At 43.3% G+C, this 22,502-nt stretch overlaps 1 protein-coding gene across 7 annotated transcripts in view; it reads right to left on the bottom strand.

The window, feature by feature from the left end:
* Positions 1-15,082: 15,082 nt before the first annotated feature.
* Positions 15,083-22,502, bottom strand: part of LOC141918318 (mucosa-associated lymphoid tissue lymphoma translocation protein 1-like) — a 41,483-nt gene continuing 34,063 nt past the window's right edge. For all 7 annotated transcript variants that reach the window (XM_074812628.1, XM_074812629.1, XM_074812630.1 and 4 more), the window contains 4 exons: positions 21,741-21,890; positions 20,144-20,301; positions 19,128-19,253; positions 15,083-18,368 (listed from right to left, as the gene is read on the bottom strand). In XM_074812628.1, the coding sequence (XP_074668729.1) occupies positions 17,904-18,368; positions 19,128-19,253; positions 20,144-20,301; positions 21,741-21,890 (899 nt within the window). In that variant the 3' untranslated portion in view covers positions 15,083-17,903. The remainder of the gene's footprint in view (positions 18,369-19,127; positions 19,254-20,143; positions 20,302-21,740; positions 21,891-22,502) is intronic.

Here is a 22,502-nt window from a genome sequence, read left to right as displayed (position 1 = left end):
GATATTTATTCAAGTATACGAGGATTATTTCTGAATTATTCATCATACAGTATCTGATTAGACTGTGGCTGTGCTGGCTCCCACTGCTTAATGAATGAGCCATTAGCCTTTTGCAGATGGTGCTATCAACAGCTACTTGAATGCTGTATGTTCACCTGCATTTACACAGCCCTGTGAGCACAAGGGTAGAGCTGAACCTAAACACTGGCCCGGGAGATGATTTTTTTACTCTAACATCCGTTAAGTGTCATGTCATGTACACACTCCCTGGCTCACCCGCCGTGGGATGGCCTCATTAGGCAGGAGCAGCACCTCATTAGGCACCTGTAGGAGCTATAGGTGGAGTTTCCACAGGGCACCTTCTGATGCAGGATGCCTCTTCTCTCAAGGCTGGAATCCTACAAACCAGACAAGGAGAGGAAGTATTTTTCCAACACTTAAATTTTGTTTTAGGCAGTATCTAATACAATTTTCTTGGAATAGAAAATCTTTGTGTAGTTGAGTATATATCCTACCAAACTAGCCATTACATCACTCCAAGCAGTGAAGTAAAAGTAGATAAAAAGAAATTGCTAGCAGTTATGATCATTTATGTATACAGTGTCTTTCTACACCAACGTGTCCTGCGAGGTTTGGTCACTGCTGCCATCTCAGAGCCACGGCTCACCCGCGAGAGCACACAGACACCGTCTGGGCGCTCCAGATGGTTTCTAACTTCAGGAGAAAGAAGTGAAAGAAGACACAGCACTAGATAACCCAAGCAGTGGGCTGAGAGAGGTGTAACGGGCACAGCGCACTGTTGCTTTGGGAAGGTCTTGGACAGATGTTGAAGACTTTATCTATTGAGCTGGGGAACGCTGCACAGCTCATGGCGCCAATGAGCCTGGGAAATTCAACCCAGAACACAGAGCGCGCCCATGTACACCTGCTCGGTGGGGTTCCTGCTGGCATCCTCAGGGCCGGCTAGGCAGCCTGGCACGAAGGAATGGGGCACCAGGAGACGATTCCTTGTGGCGTGCAGCCACCCCCCATCACCGGCAGCGAGGAGAGTCTGCCTCTCCAGGAGAGTTCAGCCAGGCACCGGCACTGCTTCTACCTCTGCCCTTCCACAGCCCACCCAGTAAAACAGAATAAACACATCATAAAATAAGGATAAAGGGGAATCCAAAACATCCAGAGCTGGACTGGAGCAAGTCATCAGAAGAACTAAGCTTAAGCTGCTAGCAGCCAATTAAGAAACCTTTGCAGCTGGAAGAAGCTCAATTAGGTGTAGCATTGTTTCCAGCAACAGCAATATTTCTGCTACTTTTCTTCTGTTTACCTCAGGAAACGCTTAGGGATGAGGATGTCGGCAGCAGTTTATGGATGAGGATGTCGGCAGCAGCTTAGCCTGTCTGTGGTTGCTGATTTCAAGCTGCCTGTGATGTTCTTCCTACAATTGAAGCAAAAATAAAAATAAAGGCAGCTTGCTGATTTGCAGCCAGCACAGCCTGGGAGTCTTTCAAGCAATCTCCGACTTTCAGTGCTGTTACTTGGTATCTCCTGCTGGAGGAAGGACATCTGATTCATCACCACCAAAGGCTACAGAAGATGAGTCAGAATTATAAAAATTCCATTTAGTTTGTGCAACAACACTGCTTTCTATACTGAAAACTTCCTTTTCTGCTGCCATAAAGATCCCTCCTGAACAAACCCCTAAATATGCAGAGATCAGCGAACTGTCACCCAAACTGGGGCTGGTTGCTCGTGCGACCTGTTTTTCAGTATTTGTGGGGTCTCAGCTGTGAGAGCTGCAGGGCTGCGAAAAGCTTCTTGGCAGAGAAGCGTATCAGGTTGTGTGGAAAACCTCCCAAGAGCACTGACAGACACCCAAACCCTGTGATGAGTCGAATCAAAAGCAGAAATAACTTTGATCAAAACTTTTTATAAGATACGGGAGACATGCATGCACAGTTTGCATTTGAGTATCAAACTCCGTGTATATTGATTTAAAACCCTGGATTAAATCCAGAATACTTAAAATGTTGGCAAGCTCATATTTATGTTAAACAGTTAATAATAATAAAAAAATAATCCCCCAAGCCCCTTACAAGCTTTGTTCTTGTAGACATCATTTTTCCTAGTGATCCTTTTAAGAAAATGTGATTTTACAAATGGCTAGGAGACATCTAAATTCCTCAAAATGCTGTACTGACTGTCGAGAGCTCCACTTAATTTACCACCTGTGGCACAGGTGCTATTATAACCATTTCCATTTTTTTTCAAATTGCAAATATTGCTGCCTCTACAGTGATTCTCCCACTGAACAGCATTTAATAACAACTGAGCTGGCTCCTGTGATAAGAGTTGTCCAGGAAATAAGTCAGGAACAAATGGAGGCCAGAGAGTTTAAGCAACATCTACTTTTGTCCTGAGAATTACTGACAGCAGATTACAATGAAAAACTGACAGTCTCCCCACACAGTTGCCAGTTATGTCAATGGTGAACTCGCTATTGAAAATAATTCACAGGTGCTGGTGTTACACATCGTTTAGTGGTTCTGTTGCAGCCATTGAGCAGCCAGGCCAGCTCTGAGGGGGGCCCAGGGGTGTCCCCCGCCTCGAACGCCAGCAGCAGGGAGCCAGAGCAACCACCACTTCTGCCCTGCCCCAGCCTCGCCTGAAGAGTTTGCTGCAGCAGGAAGACGGGCCAGGGATCAGCCCTGTCCCCACACACGGTCCTGCCAAGCACTTTAGACTGTGTCAGAGTTCAGCGGACAATTACAAATAGAACAAGGCAAGTTTCTTTTTGTAAAAATTTCTGAGGAAAGTGAAATGTCTGTAGCCATCATCCAGAGGCACTTTAAGGAAAGTTGCAGGTTTGCAGAGCTAAACAACAGGAACCAATAGCACTAATAGCTTGTTGGCTTGTGTTCTTCCAGCACCAGCTCGAGCCCAAGGTCTACTGCGAACAGTCCTCTAGCTCAAGCTGCATCTCCTGTCCTTACCAGTTAACTTAAACCGTTACTGGGCTTTGGCATTACCCACACATGCACACTCTATCCTAGATAACTGCATGGATTAGCATGGTGATACAGAGGGAAGCCCTTCTGTACTGGAAACACCTGCTCCCTGCCTGGTGAGCGCTCTACTACCCTACAAAAGTCTTAAAAATACCCAGCAACCTAAAACACCGAAACTGTTTTAAACCACATCCGGGTTAGGAAACACTTCTGCTCGCATAACGCATCACCCTGCAGCGTACCACAGTGCTCATCGGATGTGCCCAGCACTGGAAACACCTCACTGCCCTTTGACAACGGGCAGCAGGAGCCGCAGGAGGATCAAGGGCGACAGAAGAGGGAGGGGACGAACCTGGGGAGCATCCAGCCCAAGCACAGGCCCACCCCGAGGGTCTCCATGTTCAGCAGCAGCCCATGCTCAGTTTTATAAGCCTTCTCTGAGACAGACTGCCAGCCTCTGGTGGCTTTCCCCTCTTTCGTACAACAGGGCAGGTGGTGAGGATCTTTTGGTTTGTGTCACATAAAAGAACAGATACAGGACGGTTATCTCGCTGGAGGGGTCTCCCAGTGACAGAGCATTATTCCCTGTGGGACACAAGGTGGCTGGCAGCACACCTCCACCCCCAGCTGCTCGGGCCTGGTCACCTTCCCATAAAATTAGCATTTTTTTTCCATGCACGTGATGGCTAACCGTTATCCACCAGGAGGACATCCGTTGCTGTCACCGGTGACAATATGGGGGTCTGACTGCATCTGCTGCAGCCCTGATTAGATTGTGTTTAATGGCAGGCTGCTGCCGGAGATTACAAGCAGGTCGTGGGCACTGGCTCCTCCAGCATCTGCACGCATTGTCTGCGGGGCTAATCCACCATTTCAGACCTGGGGTATCTTGCCTCTTTGTCCCTTCACCTCTCAGAAACCTCTTGTCTCAGAAATCATGCTCCCACGCACCCGCTGCTCTCCCACCACCCGCCGCCTGCCTACACCACGGGCTCAGCACCTGCGGCTCTGTCCCACCCTGGGCCTTGTCGTGGGGCTACCGGCCTCTGCATTGCCTCCTTCCCCCCTGCCAGCACGTCCCGAGGTGGCGGGGGGCAGGCGGGGGATGCTGCCACCCTTGGGGCAGCAACCCTGAGGAAACTCTCAGAGGTTCTGGCTGCACAGAAAGACCTCATTTTCACAGTATTTTAGTAGAACTGAAGTTCCCAGAAACAGCGCTTACACAGCATAACCTTACTAGCCCAGTACTGGAAATCTGTGCCGCTACCCAGACTCCTGCCAGGAATGAGCCCCTTGCCCCACTCCCAGCCCTCCACGTCAGAGCAGTTCCAGTGGTGGAACTGAGCAACTGGAGAAAGAATTACAGCTTTACTGGTGTTAACCATGTGTTATCCTGTATGTGTGTGTGTGTGCTTAGAGGAACACCAGAACCAGAGTATCTGTTACTGAATCTTGACGGAGCTGTCCCCAGCCTCAACAGGAACAACGGGCTCCCCAAACACGCATGCACATTGGAGGTCAGTCCTAAAAAGCCTCCTCTAGGACTAACTAACTACTAGAAATACTACCGTCAGGGAGAAGGGAAAAGTGGCATCAGGCTACAGCAACTTCTCTAGAGCGTCGTGGTGGAATTTGCGGCAGAGGATGGAGCTTCCTCCGGCACAGCCCTCACTGCAGGTCCCACTCTTGCAGCTGGTGGCACATGGCAGTCGCTGGGAGCCTGGTGAATACTCTGAAGGAAGTATGAAGCCAAAAAAAAAACCCTGTTGAAATCATACTGAAAATTAAATAGTTGAATAAAAATGTAAGTGTGATATGAAAGCACACGGTATGAGGTAGCCTACTGAATTCCCACCCTAAAGGTTCAACTGTTTGTTATGCATCCAGTGTTTATTCTCACAGTAAAGGAAAGTTTTAAAAAAAATCAGGAGGAGTGTTTAGAGGTAGCTGTCAGGGTGCAGCAGGGTCAGGGCTGGCCACACCGGGGGTCTGAGCCAGGGAGGAGCTGCGGGGGGCCCCAGTGTGGGCAGTGCCCTCACCCACAGGCACAGTCCCACTGCTGACCCTGCCAGGCAGAGCCGGGGCTGGCAGCAGGGTCCGCTTCAGAGCCCCTTACAATTTTGGAAGATAATAACCTCAAAGTCTTATTTTTAGCATCATGTCCATTAAAGATGGGTAAAAATTATTCACTGAGTGAGTTACGGACTTGTGATAACAACAGAATGGTAAACAGCAAAGCTTGATCTAACCCCCTGCTTAGTCTGCCACACCTACAAGCCAGGCCCAAATGCCATGACACAATTTTTGCAGGCAGAGAACCTGCACTGGCCCATTCTGAAAGCCCTTCAACGCCCCTCTGCAGGAACAATACAAACAGCTACACAAGCCCAACATGCAGGAAACGGCTTGGCTTCAGGTAAGGCAAAAATTTACATTTTGCACTGCACGCGCACAAATAATAATCTAGGTAGCAAAGTCAACTGCTGAGCATCATCTCTCTGCTCACTACATTTTTTTATTACTTCTTCTCAGAGCTGTCCAAAAATGTCCATCTTACATAATTAAAACCAACTCCAGTGTGTGATGCATCAAAATTCTAATTATACCTTTTGTACCTTATATATACCAGAGTTTGAACATGTTCAGATCTGGCAGGCAGATGGAGTTTAACAGGAAATATTACATCAACAGATGCTACTACCTAGTTATCTTTGCTCAGTCTGGGAATAAATGGAGGGGTAAGGCAAGAAAACATGTTTTCTTATAGAGCCACCATCTGCTAATTTGAGAAGCTGCTGTCATTGATGACTCAGTATCACTTGTAAATGTAAAAATATTACTAATATCATTTCAAGACAGCTATTACAAGATATTAACTTCATTATAACTATTGACTGGCACCAAGACAATAGCAATAAGAAAATACTGTAACTAATGAGTCTAAAATGAAAATAACTTTAAATAGAATTAGTTGAGAAAGGGCAGTTATTTCTCTTGGGAACCTTTAGGTAACAGACATGGTTTTTATCCTGCTTTTCTATCATATTCTGTTAAGAAAGGGAAATGTTTGTGCTTGACATCAGACAGAGCTTTTCCAGTTGGGGAAACTTAAGAGTCTTCACACACACACACAAAAAGAGAAAAGGCTTTTGTTTATCAGAGTTGATGAAGAACTGATTATTAGCTTGCCAGCAGCAGAGATGAAGAGTTACAGTTATTTGTTTTATAAAACCAAGATGATGGGAGACCACAAGTTATAAAGGTGTCCCAGCACACACGGGGCACCAGGGGCCTGCTGAGCATGTGGTTCACCTCATCAGGATTAGAAAAGGGAAAAAGAAGCTGATGACAACAACTGAGTGGAGGGTCAAAACCCCTCAGTCTTCACAGCCACTAAACAAGAGAAGATGACTCCACAGACCAGAAGGCTTGCACGATTTGAATTCTGTAGTTAATATACATATAAGCCACCAGTCAAAGATTTTGGCCTGGCAGCCAGAACATGAATTAGCTTTAAACAACTTTTCCTTCCCCTCACCCAGTGCACACTGAATACATGCACTGGTCTCCCCATCTCATGGGCTGGATTTGATCTTGTTCCCTTGTTCAAGCAAAGTACCAGAAGACTGTTGCCGCTTTACAACCAAAGCAAAGATAAATTTATGTCCCAGGCAGTCACTACTCTACCAGCCACAAAGAACCAGGTGCACTTAAACAGCATGCTTGTGCATCTTTCAACTTCCCCAAAGAATGAGTATTGTCATATATATGAAAATCAGAGGCAGCCCTTAGACCCCTCAGAAGTTGTCAGATCAGTCTCTGCTGTCAAGCTGCACCAGCCAGTATGAAGAGAGATGGCCAAGCCCTCACTCTTCAGACTTTTTCAGCTCGGCGGTTTCTCTCAAGCACGCTTCATCTGCTGAGAGTACCTGCTGCCGTGCCTCCCCTCACTCCTCACCAACGGGATCTCCTGCATTCCAAGTGGCATGTCTACCAGCAGCATTAGGCCCAGCATTTCTTTTTTTTTTAGCTTTTTTTTCTATTTTTACCTTTTCTGTTCACATCCCACTCTGTCATCTCCCTCTTGTGCCCTTGGCCCTGCTCCCCACTGAGCCGCAGGCAGGGTCAGCTAGTCCAGCCTGGCTCATAAATGTACCTTGTAGAGAACGGGCAGTTTTTGGAAGGGACTGAGTCCCCCTGCAGCCTGCTGGGGGCAATGGGTGCTGAAAAACGTGGATTTAGCATCACAGCTGGCGAAGGGAAGGCCCTCACAGGACTGCAGTCCCGATCAGCAGCTGTACACTTCTGTTCACCCACTAGAGAGCGTGTGACTGCACAAAACCAACACGGCAACGAATTCAGTCTAATAAAAGACCGTATTTTTCCAGAGACATATTAACACTGTATGTCCTCCGAAAAGAAAGGGACTGTTACAACCTTGTACCCCAGAAACACCTCTTGTTTTGGAGGACGCCACGATCATCGGGGACATCTGGCCCTGTCTCGAGGGGACGCAGGGACCCTGACTCCCAGCCCTGGGCTCTTCCACCAGGACCTTGCTGACATTCTTACAGACGGTGGCGGAACACAGACCTCTGCTCAACGGCACTTACACCAGCAAACCTGGATGGAAAATTCTTGCTTTTTGATGTACATGTACGCTATCAGAATCATGTCACAATTGGCTCTATGAGGTAAATTCTATTACATGACTCAATTTTGGGGATCAAAATTTGGAGGCGTAGTTTTGCAATACAGTGAAAGAGAGACTGGTATTTTAAGCTAACATGTAGCAGCATTTGCTTTATATACCATGTAGGGTACCTCTACCTGTTTGCATTTGTTTTGTAGACACATTTAAATGTCAAATACTCCTAAGAATGATGGGCTATTAAATTATACAGACACAGCATAAAACAAGTCTCTTTAAAAGCTTATTTAAAAGAAGTGTGTAAGGCAAAAGGAAAAGCATTTGGGTTAATTTCTCTGCAAAGTGGTTGCAGCGGCATTAATTGCCACGTGTGGGCCGCTTCCAGTGCTTCTGGTCTCTGAGCCCCAGGGTTGAGGGAGCGGGGCAGATGCTTCTTGATGCTGTTCTGTATTCTATCCTGCCTGCTGGAACGCTGCTTGTGGACTCTGAGCTGTACAAACAGGTCAGTTCGGATTAATAGTCACTTCATATGACTAAGAGCAACGTGAAGTGGCAATGCAGAAGCAAGCAGCTCTCCAAAGACCGTTTCCTGGCCTCTGCCTTGCAAGCTGTAGGAGAGAGCAGAGCTGCAGGCCACAGTCCAAAAGCTTTCTTTTGTAAAGTGCTGCAGTTTCAAAATATTTGTTAAGGGAACAAAAGCATCTCCTTACTTTACATCTCCAGACAGAGAGGACACTGTAGCACACCGTACCATTACTTAACACAGCAGTAAGCAAGTCAAACGCCCATTCCTGTCCCTTCCACAGCCCAGGCACCCTGGGCACTGAGCTAAACCCAGCACAGCAACTCACTGCCGAGTACAACCTCAGTGGGCAGCTCCTCAGGCCCCAGCTGCACCAGCCTCCTTGCAGGCAGGGGGTCTTCTCAGAGAACTGGAATCAGACTTTTTGTTCAACCTGAACTATTCTCTCCCTCTCCAGAAATTTGCTTTTGGGTTGAAGATATTAATGACTATTTTTCATCATGAGCTGTATGGTTTTTGGCAGAACATAGCTGTAGGCAGAAACATCTTTTTGATAGAAAAGCTTCTTGCTAAATGTTTTTTTTATACTAGCTCTTGTCTTCATCATAAATAACTTCAGAACCAGCAAAGTAACCAGTCTCAACCTCAGTAATACGTTCTGAATCTGACCGATTTATGGGTATTGCTTCAGGGAGTGTTTTAATAGTAATAACTTTCTCGCATGAGACCCGAAATAAAAACTGTGCATGCCAAGTAGAATTTACACTCTAGAAATATCTTTTTGAGAATGAATAAGCTCACAAACAGTTGTAAAGTTGAATGGAAGCCAAAACCTCAAGAAATTCAGCTTAGAAACACCAGTCCAAAGCTAGAAGCCAAGCTTGGAGGGCCACCACTGAAGGGAAACTTACAGATCCACAGAAATTTCAGACCTTAATTTACTGTAGATTATCTAGTGCTGAAGATATGAGCTGAATATGTCCAAATCAAAAGCAATGGACATCTGATTATCTATTATCTTTACATAAAGCAGCACTACAGTTGAGAGAGGACACCAAAGTATAAGGTGCAGATGAGCTGCAACCTCCTCCATCCATCCGTGAGCCAAAGTTTAGTGAATATACCTACTTCAGTCAAGGAAGACCATAAGCCAACCAACTTCTTCAGCCAAAGCTTATACAAGCAAGTCTTGTGGAAAAAGGAGCACTCTAAGTGCCATTTACTGTGAAACTGAATGGCAGAGTTTAATGTTAACATTAGACACCAAACAGAGTAGGAAGGTTTGTAACTATTCATTAACTGCAGAGTAGCGTAGATAAAACTCTGTCTCCAAGTCACCGTAGAAGAAGGGGTGGCACTGCCAAACGTTCACCCATCCACCAGAAGCAGAAGATGACATACAGACTCTCAAGCAGGTACCTGGATGTAGTCCCTGCAACGCGAGCCCGGTGTGCTGGACTCAAAGAGTTATGGCTGGAGAAAGAACGTCCAAAAGAACTTGGAAACTCGCTGGATAAACAGATCACCTAAAGATGTCCTGGGGCTTCTCAAAAGAAACGGTGCCGGTGCTTGCTAAATGGATGAACGCTCAGGCAGCAGTAACCAACGTAGGTGTACAGACGTGGACTGGAAAAGGGTATCAACTGAAAACCAGTCCACGATGGAAAGGAGGATATGAGTTCCGTATTTGTTTGCAGTACGCTTCTGATACTCTACAACTCATATTACATTCTCCATGCTTTAAGAGAAAATATTGCACTGTGTTAAGGACCACTTAAAACAATGAAAATCATATATATATGTCCACATATATATCTCTCCCATATACATACGTGCACATAAACTTCATATTTTTAAATAAACACGGTATGCAGTAACTAAGTTATAATGAAAAAAAATTTCTTAGTTTTAAAATCAAACTTATTAACAGAGTTCTTCAGAAAGCATCCTTAGAATTTATGGCTTTAGGTGGCACTAGGAGATTTAATTTATCACTTTGGCTCATCAGGTAAAAGAGTTCATGGCTTAATTAGCTCTGTGCACTCGAACAAGTATCTATTTCACTCATGTTCCTCTGTTAATCGTGCAATTCTGCAGGCATTTTTCTCCCGCTGTGTTTGACAAAGCTAGCTGCCAGCAAGGGGGCGAGTTCTAGCACTTGCAATTTTTGTGCCTCTGAAGTCCTTTATTACCTGACAGTATTTACAGTGGGAAAGTATTAAGTACCTGTTTCTCCACCACTCCGAAAGCCGCCTCTGGAAAGGCCCGGGGGGGCACGGGGGGCTGGCTGGGACTTGCTGATCTCAGCCTAAGGTCAGAGCAGCTTCCAGAGGAGAGGCAGGAGCAGAGATGTCAAGGAGCGGCTGCTGGCGCAGGTCCGAGTTCGTCACCAGCTTTATGCCAGCTGCGTGTTGCCACCGTTTCTGAAGGGCTACAGAAACACAGAGTTTTTGCTGTCTTTTCCATACTTTATACAGTACAAAATAGTTTAACGTGGGTTTCACTGACATTTATAAACTACTTCTGTTGGGCCCACAGTTGTCTCATCTGACCTCACAGGAACAAGAAACACTCCTCAGAAAAGAAGAACCAAACAAAATATATTGCACACAGCTAGCAAATGGTTTGCTTCCATATATCCCACCAGAGGAGAGCGTGTTTTAACACGAGGGGGCTGCGGTGTTATAACCAGGATTATGCCAGTGAAGACAGCATGACAGAAATAAGCAGGGAGTTTCCCACTGTAATGTGTAACAAGTCCTACCTCCAATTTATGTGCTGCAAAACCCACTCCACCTTTCACCAGCAAATCACTTCTGTGATTACAATGTCATCAAACAGCAGCAGTTCTCCACCTGCCAGGACAGGTAAATGGCTTGGCATGAAACTCTCCTATTTTCTGATTAAAACGAACCCATTATTTCCACTAAAAGCAGAGCTGATGATCTAATGGGTGTTTCAAATAAAATGTTTTCTTGGCAGCTGCAACATTGAAACAGTCTGCAGCAGTTTTCTGCGTATCACTAAGGCATAAAGCAAAACCTACAAAACTGAGGATCAGCAGGTCTGTATTTTATAGCTACTCTGTATTCCTTGAAAGACTTACAGACCAAAAAAATATCCAATTTAGTACATTCTGACAATCTCAAAGCAGTCCTTAAATATTTCTGGCCCAATCCTCAGTTGGTCCTGCGAGGCAGGTATCATGGGTACTACCAGCATTCAGCGGAAGGGAAAAGAAAGGAAAAAACTGACAGGCATGAAGAAGACAGGACGTGAACAGAGAAGAGTCCTGGGAGCACTTTAAATAAGCCCAGCACTGAAAACCAGCCCATTCCAAGGGGAATGAACCTGAGCAGTGCCAGCTCTGCCGCAGCAGGGCAGACAGGCTGCTCTGGTCTCCAGGCTGCCCACCTCCACAGGGTAAGCTGTGCTTGTCCTACCATGCATGCCCAGCAGACAGCCTCTTACAGGGTGTCAGAAAGCAGAGCTGCTCCACCTTGAGAAAGGTGAAATAAATCCTAACCACCACATTAAGTCATACAAGAGCCCAGGAAACATCTGAGAACTGTTTGATCTTATGTATAGGGAAATCATTTGCATAACAGGTCAAAGTCTTTTCATACTAATTTCAATTGACTTTGAAAAATGAAAGCAGGGTGCTTGCACATGACTGAAATGGTTCTATGTAAAGAACGGATGGGGAAGTCCTAGTTACCTCCTCCTGCATCCGCTGCAGATGCAGGTGCGGAGGCCGGTCGCTGTGGTAACACCCACCCCCACAGATCCTGGCCTCGTGCTTGCTCTGCGTGGCAACAACAAGGATGGGAGACAGCATTTTTTCTATTAGCTATTAAAATAAGCCTGGTATGACTAAATTGCAGTAGTGGTACCTTAGATATCAAATAACTGCTTAATTTCCACAATATGGAGCTGTTCTTACTCCATTCCTAGACTACTGCAATTACTAAACTGAAAGGATGATCAAACTTTAAAAAAAAAAAACCCACAACAACCCAACCCCCAAAATTCTCAACCCCTCTTCCCACACCTGACAGCCTAAACCTATCTCCAATTCACAGCAAACACCTTGGACCTCAAAATGCCATGCTCCAAAAAGTGAGGAGACCTTACTCTGCCCGAATTAAAATTCTGTGCAAGGAGTAATACTGAAATGTAACACTGAAGTGTAATGACACTTACCGTAATCAGGAATATATGTCAAATAAACATACCCCTGAAGCCTAACATATGTGAGAGCTGCCAAAGCTATTAATTAGCTGTCAGAATGAGGAAAAGTGGTTGATGCATGAACAAAAGTAATAACTACAGAGACAGCAAAACCAGCCTTGAAAACTCTTAGTGAAAACTTACAGAGTGCAGATGGTCTTCTGCAGCCAAAGAGACCATGTAAGGACTCTCAAGATCACAGGCTGTTTTACTGAGGAGGTAGCTGCAGAGCTTTATGTAGATATGGAAGCTAAATTCACTCCTGCCATTTCTGTGGAAGATACTTCTCCAGTCCAGTATGAACAGTGACTGAACTGCAAGAGGAAATGGCTCGAGCAAGTCAAAAGCCAGTGCCATTCAAATACCCCCTGCTGTTCAAATATCTGCATTTTGAGAGAAATAACAATGTCTCATCCTGGGCACAGAAAACATGAAAAACTCCACAGGTCAATGCACTACATGAACTAGACTGAGCATGAAAATTCTACCCATGAGTATCTGGCTATCCTCTTCTTACAATCTCAACATTAGGTACAAAGTTCACTGGTTTCCATAACCTCTGGTGTTAAATAGTGCAATCCAGCAACACCACCTCTACCACAAGAAGGTTTCAAATCTCAGCTGCGCCAAAAATCACATCAGAGAATGACGCCAGTTAATGCTTCTTACTCAGGGTCAACCTGACTTCCAAAACGATATTCTGGCTCTTGATGCTTTCACGATGTAACAGCTGTTCTGACGTTCCCCCAGGGTGTGACAAATGGTTAACAGTGCACTGGGACAGACTCACACAGAACCGTGAAATCCCTCCTCCTAAACCTACTGACAGCATCACGATTTTAGAGCGGTATTCAGGAAACACCTCAAGAGAGAAATCGTCTGCCCTATGGAACTTGTACAAAGCGGAGAAGACAGAAAACAACGAGGACTGGCAGAGAAGGATGCTCATACAGGACAACACGAACGTCTTACTGCTTGTAAGGGGGTGGATCTCCCTTGGTGGTTTGCCACAGTGCAGAAACACACAAGGATGCTCATCCAACGCCTGCAGCAGTTGGTGCCATGTTACGTCCCAGATCGGAAGAGAGCACAGCCAGCCCAGTCAAATGCCAAGGTCATGAAATTCAAAATGCCAACCAACCATCAATTTTGGAGAGCTCTTTCTTTACAAGCCTCTCACGCTCCTCTATTCCTGTCACTTGCTAGAAATAAGATCACACTCAGAAGTTTAATGCTGCATTAACAATAGCTTCTTGTATTTCAATTACCCCACCTTACTGCAGTGTGGGAGGGAAAATGGAAGACGTGTATTGGCCTTTCTGAAGCATACGAAATCTTCCTTTGCCAGAGAAGCCTGACCTTACTTAATTACCTTAAAACCCTTCTTCCAAACCTATTCAACATCCAAAACCAAATAACAAACACGTAAGTTACACAAAACCCTACAGCTATAAAGCAGAACAGCAGAGTAACTTAGCCTAGCAGATACTTCAAGCAAAGAATAAATATTATCCCCAAACAATTGCACTTCAGGAAAAAAAAAACCCAAGGCTTCAGTTTAGAAAGGGCATCACGAGCCAAAGAGAGCTTTAACAAACGCCTAGGTTTAGTCACATATTTTAATCCCAGTGATTTCACTGGGATTTAAGTGTTGGCTTAATTTATGCATGCTGAACTTTTAAAGTGCTTTACTGGATATGGGCCAAAGGAAATGGATGCTTCTTGCAGCCTGCCCTTAAGAACCAGAATATTTCACCATTAACACCAATGACTAAAACAGTTAAAGCAGTTCCTAAAGGCAGCGATGCAGTAAGAAAATGCCTCTCCATCACCATTCCCTTTTTAAGGGGGGCTTGAATGATAAAAGTTTTCCTCCACAGACCCTACTGCCAGAGGTAGAGTTCTGTCAGACAATTGGCACAGGTCCTTCTCCAATCCCTACAGTTCTGCGATGTTCTCTGCCATGTCCATGTAAAGTTACATTTCAAGCATCTTGGGTATAGATTCTCAAAGGTTCATCAGTTCCTACCTAGGCTGACAAAATCTGCGTACCATCGGGCCACGTACTAAACCTGAGAACTAATGAATGTGTTGGAGCTCTCTAGTAGCAGAAAATTCAGGGAGCACTGACCCGGTATTCCACTGTAAGGCACCAGCAGGCTGCCCATGGTTAGTTTTAAATCACACCAGGAAACAGCTACTCTCACACCAGCACTGCTGCTCCTGGCAGCCCTTCCCGTGCCATGGAGGAGTGCACCTGCAAACAGACAAGCAAATACAGTCAGTGAGGCCCCTGCCTGTCTCTGGACAACTTCTATGGTTTAATAATTGAGTTCTTTCTCCATCCACATTTCCCAGGGTAACTGACAACCTACCACTGAAACTTGTTTGGGTATCTTTGTGAGGCAATAGAGAAGGACCACTTGGGTTTAGCCAGCAGTACCACTGGGATATCAGAAGGTAGAAGGCATACAAACTTACAAAAAAAAAATCTTTGAAGAAACCTGTACAGGTCCAGGATGCAGATATATGTTTAACTTGAGCTCGTGATTTAGATCTCCCCTTCTCTTTTGTTAAGGATTTTTTTTATTATATGCTTTGTTTTAATAAAGTTTTGGGCTTTCTAAACTGTGAGGAGCAGAACAATATAGCAACCACATATGCATAGATACAGCGTTTTGTGGAGAACAATAAAGAACACTTTATTACACAGTAAGAAACAGAAAAAGCTTTTATACAAATTAAGGAAACTGTAACAAAGTATTAGCTAAATATTACAGTACTAGACCATGTCTCAAGCTGTAATTTTTGATTTATAAGTCAATTGCACAGGATAGTTAATGCATGGGTACATCTCATTCATCAATAAATATTTCATTATTTAATACCCTCCAGGAGAAAGGAGAAAATCAGAACTCAAGCTCATTTGCAGATTACTTCAAGCATGGCTGTCATTCTGGAAATAACTACATTAATAGCCATGTACATACATCCACCTTTCAGCACAGATGAATTTGAAGATCAACAGATCTAGTCAATGATGCATTAACATTCCCATCTGAAACTTGTTATGACCACGTACAGCACCTCCCTCAGCGTCCAGCCGACATGTTGTAAGACTACCAGACCCCACCAGAAGGCAGCATTCTCAATGAAGATTTAAACCGGTTAGTCCACCACATCAGTGAGATTCAGTTATTTTATTTTTTGCTACCTCCTCAATTAAAAGCGCTACGGTAATTTCTTTAAAGTAAAACACTATTTCATGATGGGGATCTTTATTAAAGTAATACTGATTATCAGTATTGCCAGGGCAGGAGAGGCTACTACCCATATCTGAAAACTCCTTTGAATTTTAATTACCTCACACCCCAATACTTTCATGCTTTCAAAGCAGCAATACTGTTAAAGAGCTAATAAAACATCAGTGTTCTCACACTCGCCTGCAGATACACACTGGCAAGTCACAGATTCTTCAGTATTTTGAAACAAACCCAAACATTAAAAAAACCTAATGTGTCTTTTTTGACCAAACTATTCAACCTGAATATGCCAAACAGTTTGGTGAGCAAAACCACAGACCAATACATTCCGCATCATGTAAAAATCCTGGCAGCTAGCCCAAGCTAGGTCTATCCGTTCCCTTTGTCCAACGAAGCAATGAAGCACCAGCTGAACATAGCTCATTTGCCTTTCAGCAGAGGATCAACGTGTCTTCTGAAGGTGCCTGTGCCTCTCTCCATCCGTGAGGTTCTGGGGTTCGGAGGCTGAAGGGCTTGGAGCACTACCTTGCTTCTGGCATCTCGTCTGCCGAGAGGTGAGCTCCACGGCTGAGCCCCAGACCAAACACACAGGCGTCGGGCTAGATAGCAAGTGCCAGGGCGTGATGTGAAGCAAGTGTCCCTCACCTTTGGCAGGCTGCGTTTAAAGTTGCTTTATCTTTTATAAGCTTGTGGATGCTGGAAGCTTTATCTTGGATTTTCAGAGTTTTAGGGTAGACTTTTAGAATTTTTATGTGAATGAATATTCAGCCTGGAAAACAACTGAGTAGGGTTTGTTTTGTTTTTTAAAATCACCACAGAAAAGCAACGGCTGGTGTCCAGGAGCACCATCCTTGTACTTCAGCCTGAAGAACCCCAAAATTTTCACTCATCTTGCCCATTCATTTTTAGTCTTCTGCAGGTCTTACTGCGTGACTACCTATACAATACTTTGCTTGCTATGAACAGGCACTTTTTCCTCATGTTTCCATTTAGTGTTCTTCCAGAACACGAAGAGACCATCTTTCCAGAATCAGATCAGCAAAAATCTTAAGTGTGTTACAGCAGAGAAAGATTTCCTTAGGAACAGTCCACCACAGTATGAATCTGTGACTCTGCTCCCTCTGATGATTTGCAGCTCTCTTAAAAAAACCAATAAAGAATAATAAAAGCAATAATATTAAGTTTACTAGCTCAGTTCAGGTTTTGTTTTCCTTGCACAGCTCTTCATCCACCTGTCAGTTGCTGCCAGACACTAGACATCTGATCATGAGAGGAGAATGTGGTCAAAACTGGCTGTTAGCTACATCCAAGGGACTGGAATGTTAGTAACTGAGCCCAATACATACGTGGGGAAGGAAAGAAACTGAAGCTTGAAGGAGACATATTCTTAACACTGGAATACCAACACAGTATCTTCACTTCTGTAAAAGCTCCCTCTTTACTCAGTTCGTTTAGGTTATGTGTCATCTTATAGGAGGCTGTTACAATGTATATAAACACACAAAACCTCATTTTAATGCAGTATGTAAAAAGAAATCCCTGGATATTGAATAACTGAAATTGAAAGACGGAAGACAGAAAGGTGTATTCATCACTTTGGGGCTAACAGATTTTTAAATATCATGTTAAATCATAGAGGACATGGAAATTCATTTTTCTGCTTAATTCTGTCAACATTTTTTCCTCTGACAGCTATATATGTTTATCTTGGTTTTGTGAAGGATGAACAATTCCTCTCTGAAAACAGAAGATTTATGAAAAATACATTTACAGTAGATCTTATAACTCCAGTAGGTGCTGGAGAAGCAGCTGGGAAGATCAAAGACTTTGCTGTCTCAAGAGAAACTTCGACACCAGAGCCAGGTTTTTATGCATTCATCCCCTAACAGAGACTGGCAGCTTCCTCCCAGAAACACAGCATTGCCTCTGTTCGTTGGCTGCTTGACTGCCAGAGAATGGAATAAGAAACTCTGAGGATTTTAGGTTTTTCCCTGTATCAAATGTCAAACGGTAGGAGAAAAAAAAAAATCATGCCTTTTTCATTCCTAAATCTATCAGTTCAGTTTCACCTCTTTGGATCTGAAAAATTTTCATCATAACCTCATACCCCATACCACCTCTAGACTCTCCAATCCCTTTGTCCTGAAGGCTCCAAACTCCTGAAGATGGAAAAGCAGTGTGGGAGGTCCCCTCTACCAGAGATGGTACTCTGCTCTGTTCTGAATAAATCACAGCTACTGCTGCTCAGAGAATCTGAGGTGGTCCGAGAGAAGGAATTCCAGTTCAACAGTATCATCAGTGGTCTCCACTGGTATATTACTCTTTTCCACTGGGAATGAGTAATTCCGTACTTCATGTCGTGAAGCTAATATTCTTGAAGTCCCATTGCAGGAACACGCCTCTGGTTGTCTGATCCTGTTTGAGCAAACGTGGTTTGGATGGTAAACATCCGGACAGGAATTTGGTGGGCAATGACTAGGGACGTAGTATTTATTTGCCACGGGACTTGATTCTATTTGATTATGAAAAGGATTATCAGTCATGCAACAAGTCTGGAGACAGCTGTTATTTTTGAATCCATGATGAAGGCCTAATTTGGCAATAAGGGGCTTCCCAACATTGACTTCCTTCCTTTCATCCATTGTATCTTCTATTCCTGGATACTCATAGTGCAAGCAAACAGTGAAGATTAAGTGTTCCTGCAAAAGAGAGGGGGGAAGAAGAAGAAAAGTTACACTTCCTCCCCAAATAAACAATACATGAAACAAAAAGGCACAGTCTACTGGAGAAGGAGACTAACCTTTTCAGGAGCTAAAGACATATATCAGGCAAGACTTGGTTACTGAGGACCTCTTTGGTTAACACTTGCTCACCTAACAGTCTTTACTTCTAGAAGCACTTGTATGACACCAGCTGACAAAGCACTGAAGAAGAGACACCAAGTGATGTCCAGCACAGATGTTCATGACACAAAGACTGAGATGGACTGAACAGAGCCACAGTATGGTGACGTGAGAACCTTTCAAAAACTGCATGCCTGAGAGCACAGGTCGGAATGGAAGGAGATGATACACCACATTTTCATCTCCTGCTAATGACTTTGCAACATGCAGCTGTGCTTCAGGTCAATTCTTCTTGTACTAGAGCATAGGAACATCACCACAGCATGCAATAAATGACCTTCACAAAAATAATCATCTTGTTAAAGTTCAGTAGTGGCTTAGAAAATACAAAGTGCCTTGCATGACGGTATCAGGATTGCATATGCATTGATTTCCTGGCTTTTATTTTTCAGCTAAAAACCTAAAGTCACTAAATTGTGCTATTAGCCATTTTTTCCCTCCAAAGAACGTGTTACTTATTATGCAGACAATACACAGCTACCTCAACAGAACTGCAAAGCAACCTGATTAATTTAAATTATCCGAACAAACTTGTGAGGAATAATATATATTAACCCTTAGTTTTTGCAGTGAGCTGAGCCTGGTGTAGAGGCAGTGTTTGGGAAGGTCCTTTGATACTAAATAGCTTCCGGTTTCCTCAGGAGTTCCTTTATTGGCCTCTTTAGGATCCACATCCAGGTCCTGTTGCAAGAAAGAAATGAGAACTTAATCGAAGGTACAGAATTTGTAGATCATAAAATAGTTAGCAGTATTTCTTTTTATAAAGTTAGCATTTTCTTCTTAAAAGGAAAGAAAACACCAACCTTGGACTACTTGCAAAAGCTGCTGAAACCACTGTTAATCACAGGCAGAAGGGGTTACATTTGAACAGGTTACCCTCTTTTGCTGACAGTTCCTGTCAAACTTGCTCTGCTTGCTTCAGGGTTGCTTTTTTTTAACCTAACTTCTACTATGAAGTACAGCACTATAACACTAATTCTGTGGGCTAAAAATACATCTATTTATTATGCACATTAACGCAAATATTTTATTCATGAAGCATCAGAAGTGTCCTGTTTGTTCTGTCTACAAAGGTTTTCTGCCCCATGTCCTCTTTCATAGACATCAAAAAAGAAGTTTTTTTGCCCCAAGGGGCTTTCTGTTTTACTCTTATCCTTCACTTTACTGTGATCAGCCAAGTAACATCAATGAAACTGGACAGGATCACCCAGGTGCAAAGAACTGTACAACTAAAGCCTAAAGAAACCTTGTCCTGCAAGGTGGATGTCCTGTATGAGCTGAGGTGTCCTCAGCTCACATAGGACCTACTGACATTTAACTTCTTTAATTAAATATAACAAATACTTGATATTAGACAATGAAAAACAAAGGAGACTTTGAAAAAGATGACCTGAGATTAATTTTAATGGTTTTTAATACATATTAAAAAAATGCATTAAAAAAAATTGAGCACCTGATTTCAACAGATTAGAGCCATTTTATTACAAAAGATGCAGTCTGACATGGACAGAACAGACAATTTTCAACTTCAGTGGAGGGGAATCACCAAGACACCAACAGGAAGCACTTACGAGTGCGAAGTCTGTAACGTAGGCTCTGCAAACTACTATTTCAGGTGGCTTCTTTACTATTCGCGTGTAGATTATCATGACGTTGGAAAACTCAGCTGCAAACCCCAACTGAATCTGAACACCACATTTGAATTCAAGATACATACTTTCTGGAAGCTCTGCAAATAAATAATACATCATTACATTCCAAATAAAACTTAGCATATGTATTTTCTATTTTTTTTAAATCTTGTTTTTAAATCCGGAAGTTTTAAAAGGTACAGACCTCTTCCTCCTACCCTCCTCCTATCTATCACGTACAGATTTACAGTGAAGCAAACCAGGTCAGAAGCTAACCAGGCAGCAATACTACTAGTATCACACGTAACTGGCAGACACTGACAAGAGAGCTGACTCAACCTCTGCTTCACAGGTTTTGTTCCACTGTGTGCAACCAGCAAGGCAACATTTATTGTAACCAGGATATAGCTTCCTAACCCAAGAATCTGTTTACATATCTGTAATCAAACCAGTGAGTTTAATATGGTCTATATCCAATATAGACACACAGCTGTAGCATTATAAGAACCTTTGAATGAGACAGCAGAACAAGTTTCAGGTTCATTGTTTTCCTTTCACATTCACAAAGCCCAGCACATAGCTTTTTTCTTCTGTATATTTTGGTTCTTTCTCAGTCCATAGGAATATATCTGAAAGTGCTCAAGGGTCAGTGACATCAATCTGTGCCTGTACACTTTGTATTGATTTTTCTACTCCCACTGGAAGTGGATTATTTAACATTTATCATAGACATACCTTTATACAAATATAAAGGTTATTCTCTTCCCAAATTCCAAACACATTCTCTTCTATGCATGGCTTAAAACAAATAAACCATAAAATAACATTATGTCTTTATAATTTTTGTTTTGCATTTCAATCATTTAACAAACAAGAATTAAGGGCTTGATTCCACAAATAAAAATCTACACCTGTGAAAAGAGTCTGCCTACATGACTAGTTGTCTTAAAAATGCCACCCCTGACTCTCTGCCCAATCTGACAAAGAAATTTTAAGATGTACTCCAACACGTTTAGGTGAAAAAGATAAAAAGGTCTTAAACACCACTGCCCTTCTTAAAATAAGTCTAGAAAGCCTGGCAGTGACCTCACCCTTATTTTAGTTTTCTCAGCTGCATACATTGAAAACTCCTTTTCATCATGCGCTTCTACCATACAGTTCACCTGGCCACCTCAGGTGATGACTTTAGACTGACATTAATGATGTCTTAGAAGTGTCATTGTTAGACACAGACTACTGGGAGATTTTCGCAGAAGACAGACATCATATAAGCCTCCCCCTACAGTGTCTGAGTGGTCTTAAACATACTTACTCATCCTGAGTTCTGCACATCACCTTGTTCATTACAATCTCACGTAAACTCCAACACTAAAATTTCCAAGATCTGAACATACTAATGAAAACGCAGACATGAATTTGAATTTCTTCCATTTCCATTCAATATCACAACTCACAGACTAGATATTATTAAGGAAGTACATCCTCTGATTTTTGCCATCGCGCCGGTAGGATCATCTAAAAGTAGTCTGTACTGTACCGTGAGCTTTGGCCCACTGCAGGTTCCGTGCCAGAGACTCTGCAGAAGATACGGTTTGTTGAACGGGATCAGTTAATGCCCTTTTCTCAGACAAACTGCTGCGGATCTCCAGAGCTTGCTTGCCTTTGGTAAGGTGACACTTGCCCATATCTAAAAATAAGATGCATAGAGTTTCTTTCAAAATCAATGCTGCTGAAATTCTAACTAAATTAAGTACATCACTGCAATGCTGTGCGGTTGCCATGGTTATGTCAGTGTCAGCATACCCATAAAAACTTGTAGTTTTAGAAGTATTCATTGCTCAGCTATTCATTCACTTAAGGCTAAAACAGCACGCCAGAGGCCTGCAGAGAATCTTGTTGGCAGCAGAACTTTACTGTGCATTTAGGATCCTCTTGGATTTTTTTTCTGCTTTTTGGATCCCTGTCAAAAAACAGACTGGGCAAAATTCTGAGACCTGTAGTTGCACCAAGTACACTGGAAACCACAGCAGAACTTGGCTGATTACTTATTTTACCTATCAATAACAGTCTTACACAGACAGCTCTTTGTTAATGGCTGTATCTATTCTGTATTTTGAGCAAACGCTTGCACAGAAGCAATACATTTTCCCTCAACAATTTTCACTTTAGCACTTCTCCCATGAATTATAAAAGACAATTACTAAATCAGGCATATTGCAACAGTGGATTGCCCTTTATAAGGCACTTACACCCTTTGATAGAGAGCAAATAATTATCATCACTATAGCACTCTGAGGTA

Source organism: Strix aluco, chromosome Z (genome assembly GCF_031877795.1).
Source record: "Strix aluco isolate bStrAlu1 chromosome Z, bStrAlu1.hap1, whole genome shotgun sequence".
In the NCBI taxonomy this organism is placed as follows: Eukaryota; Metazoa; Chordata; class Aves; order Strigiformes; family Strigidae; genus Strix; species Strix aluco.
Note: the sequence above shows the minus strand (reverse complement) of the source record. Positions and strands in the feature narration are given on the sequence as shown.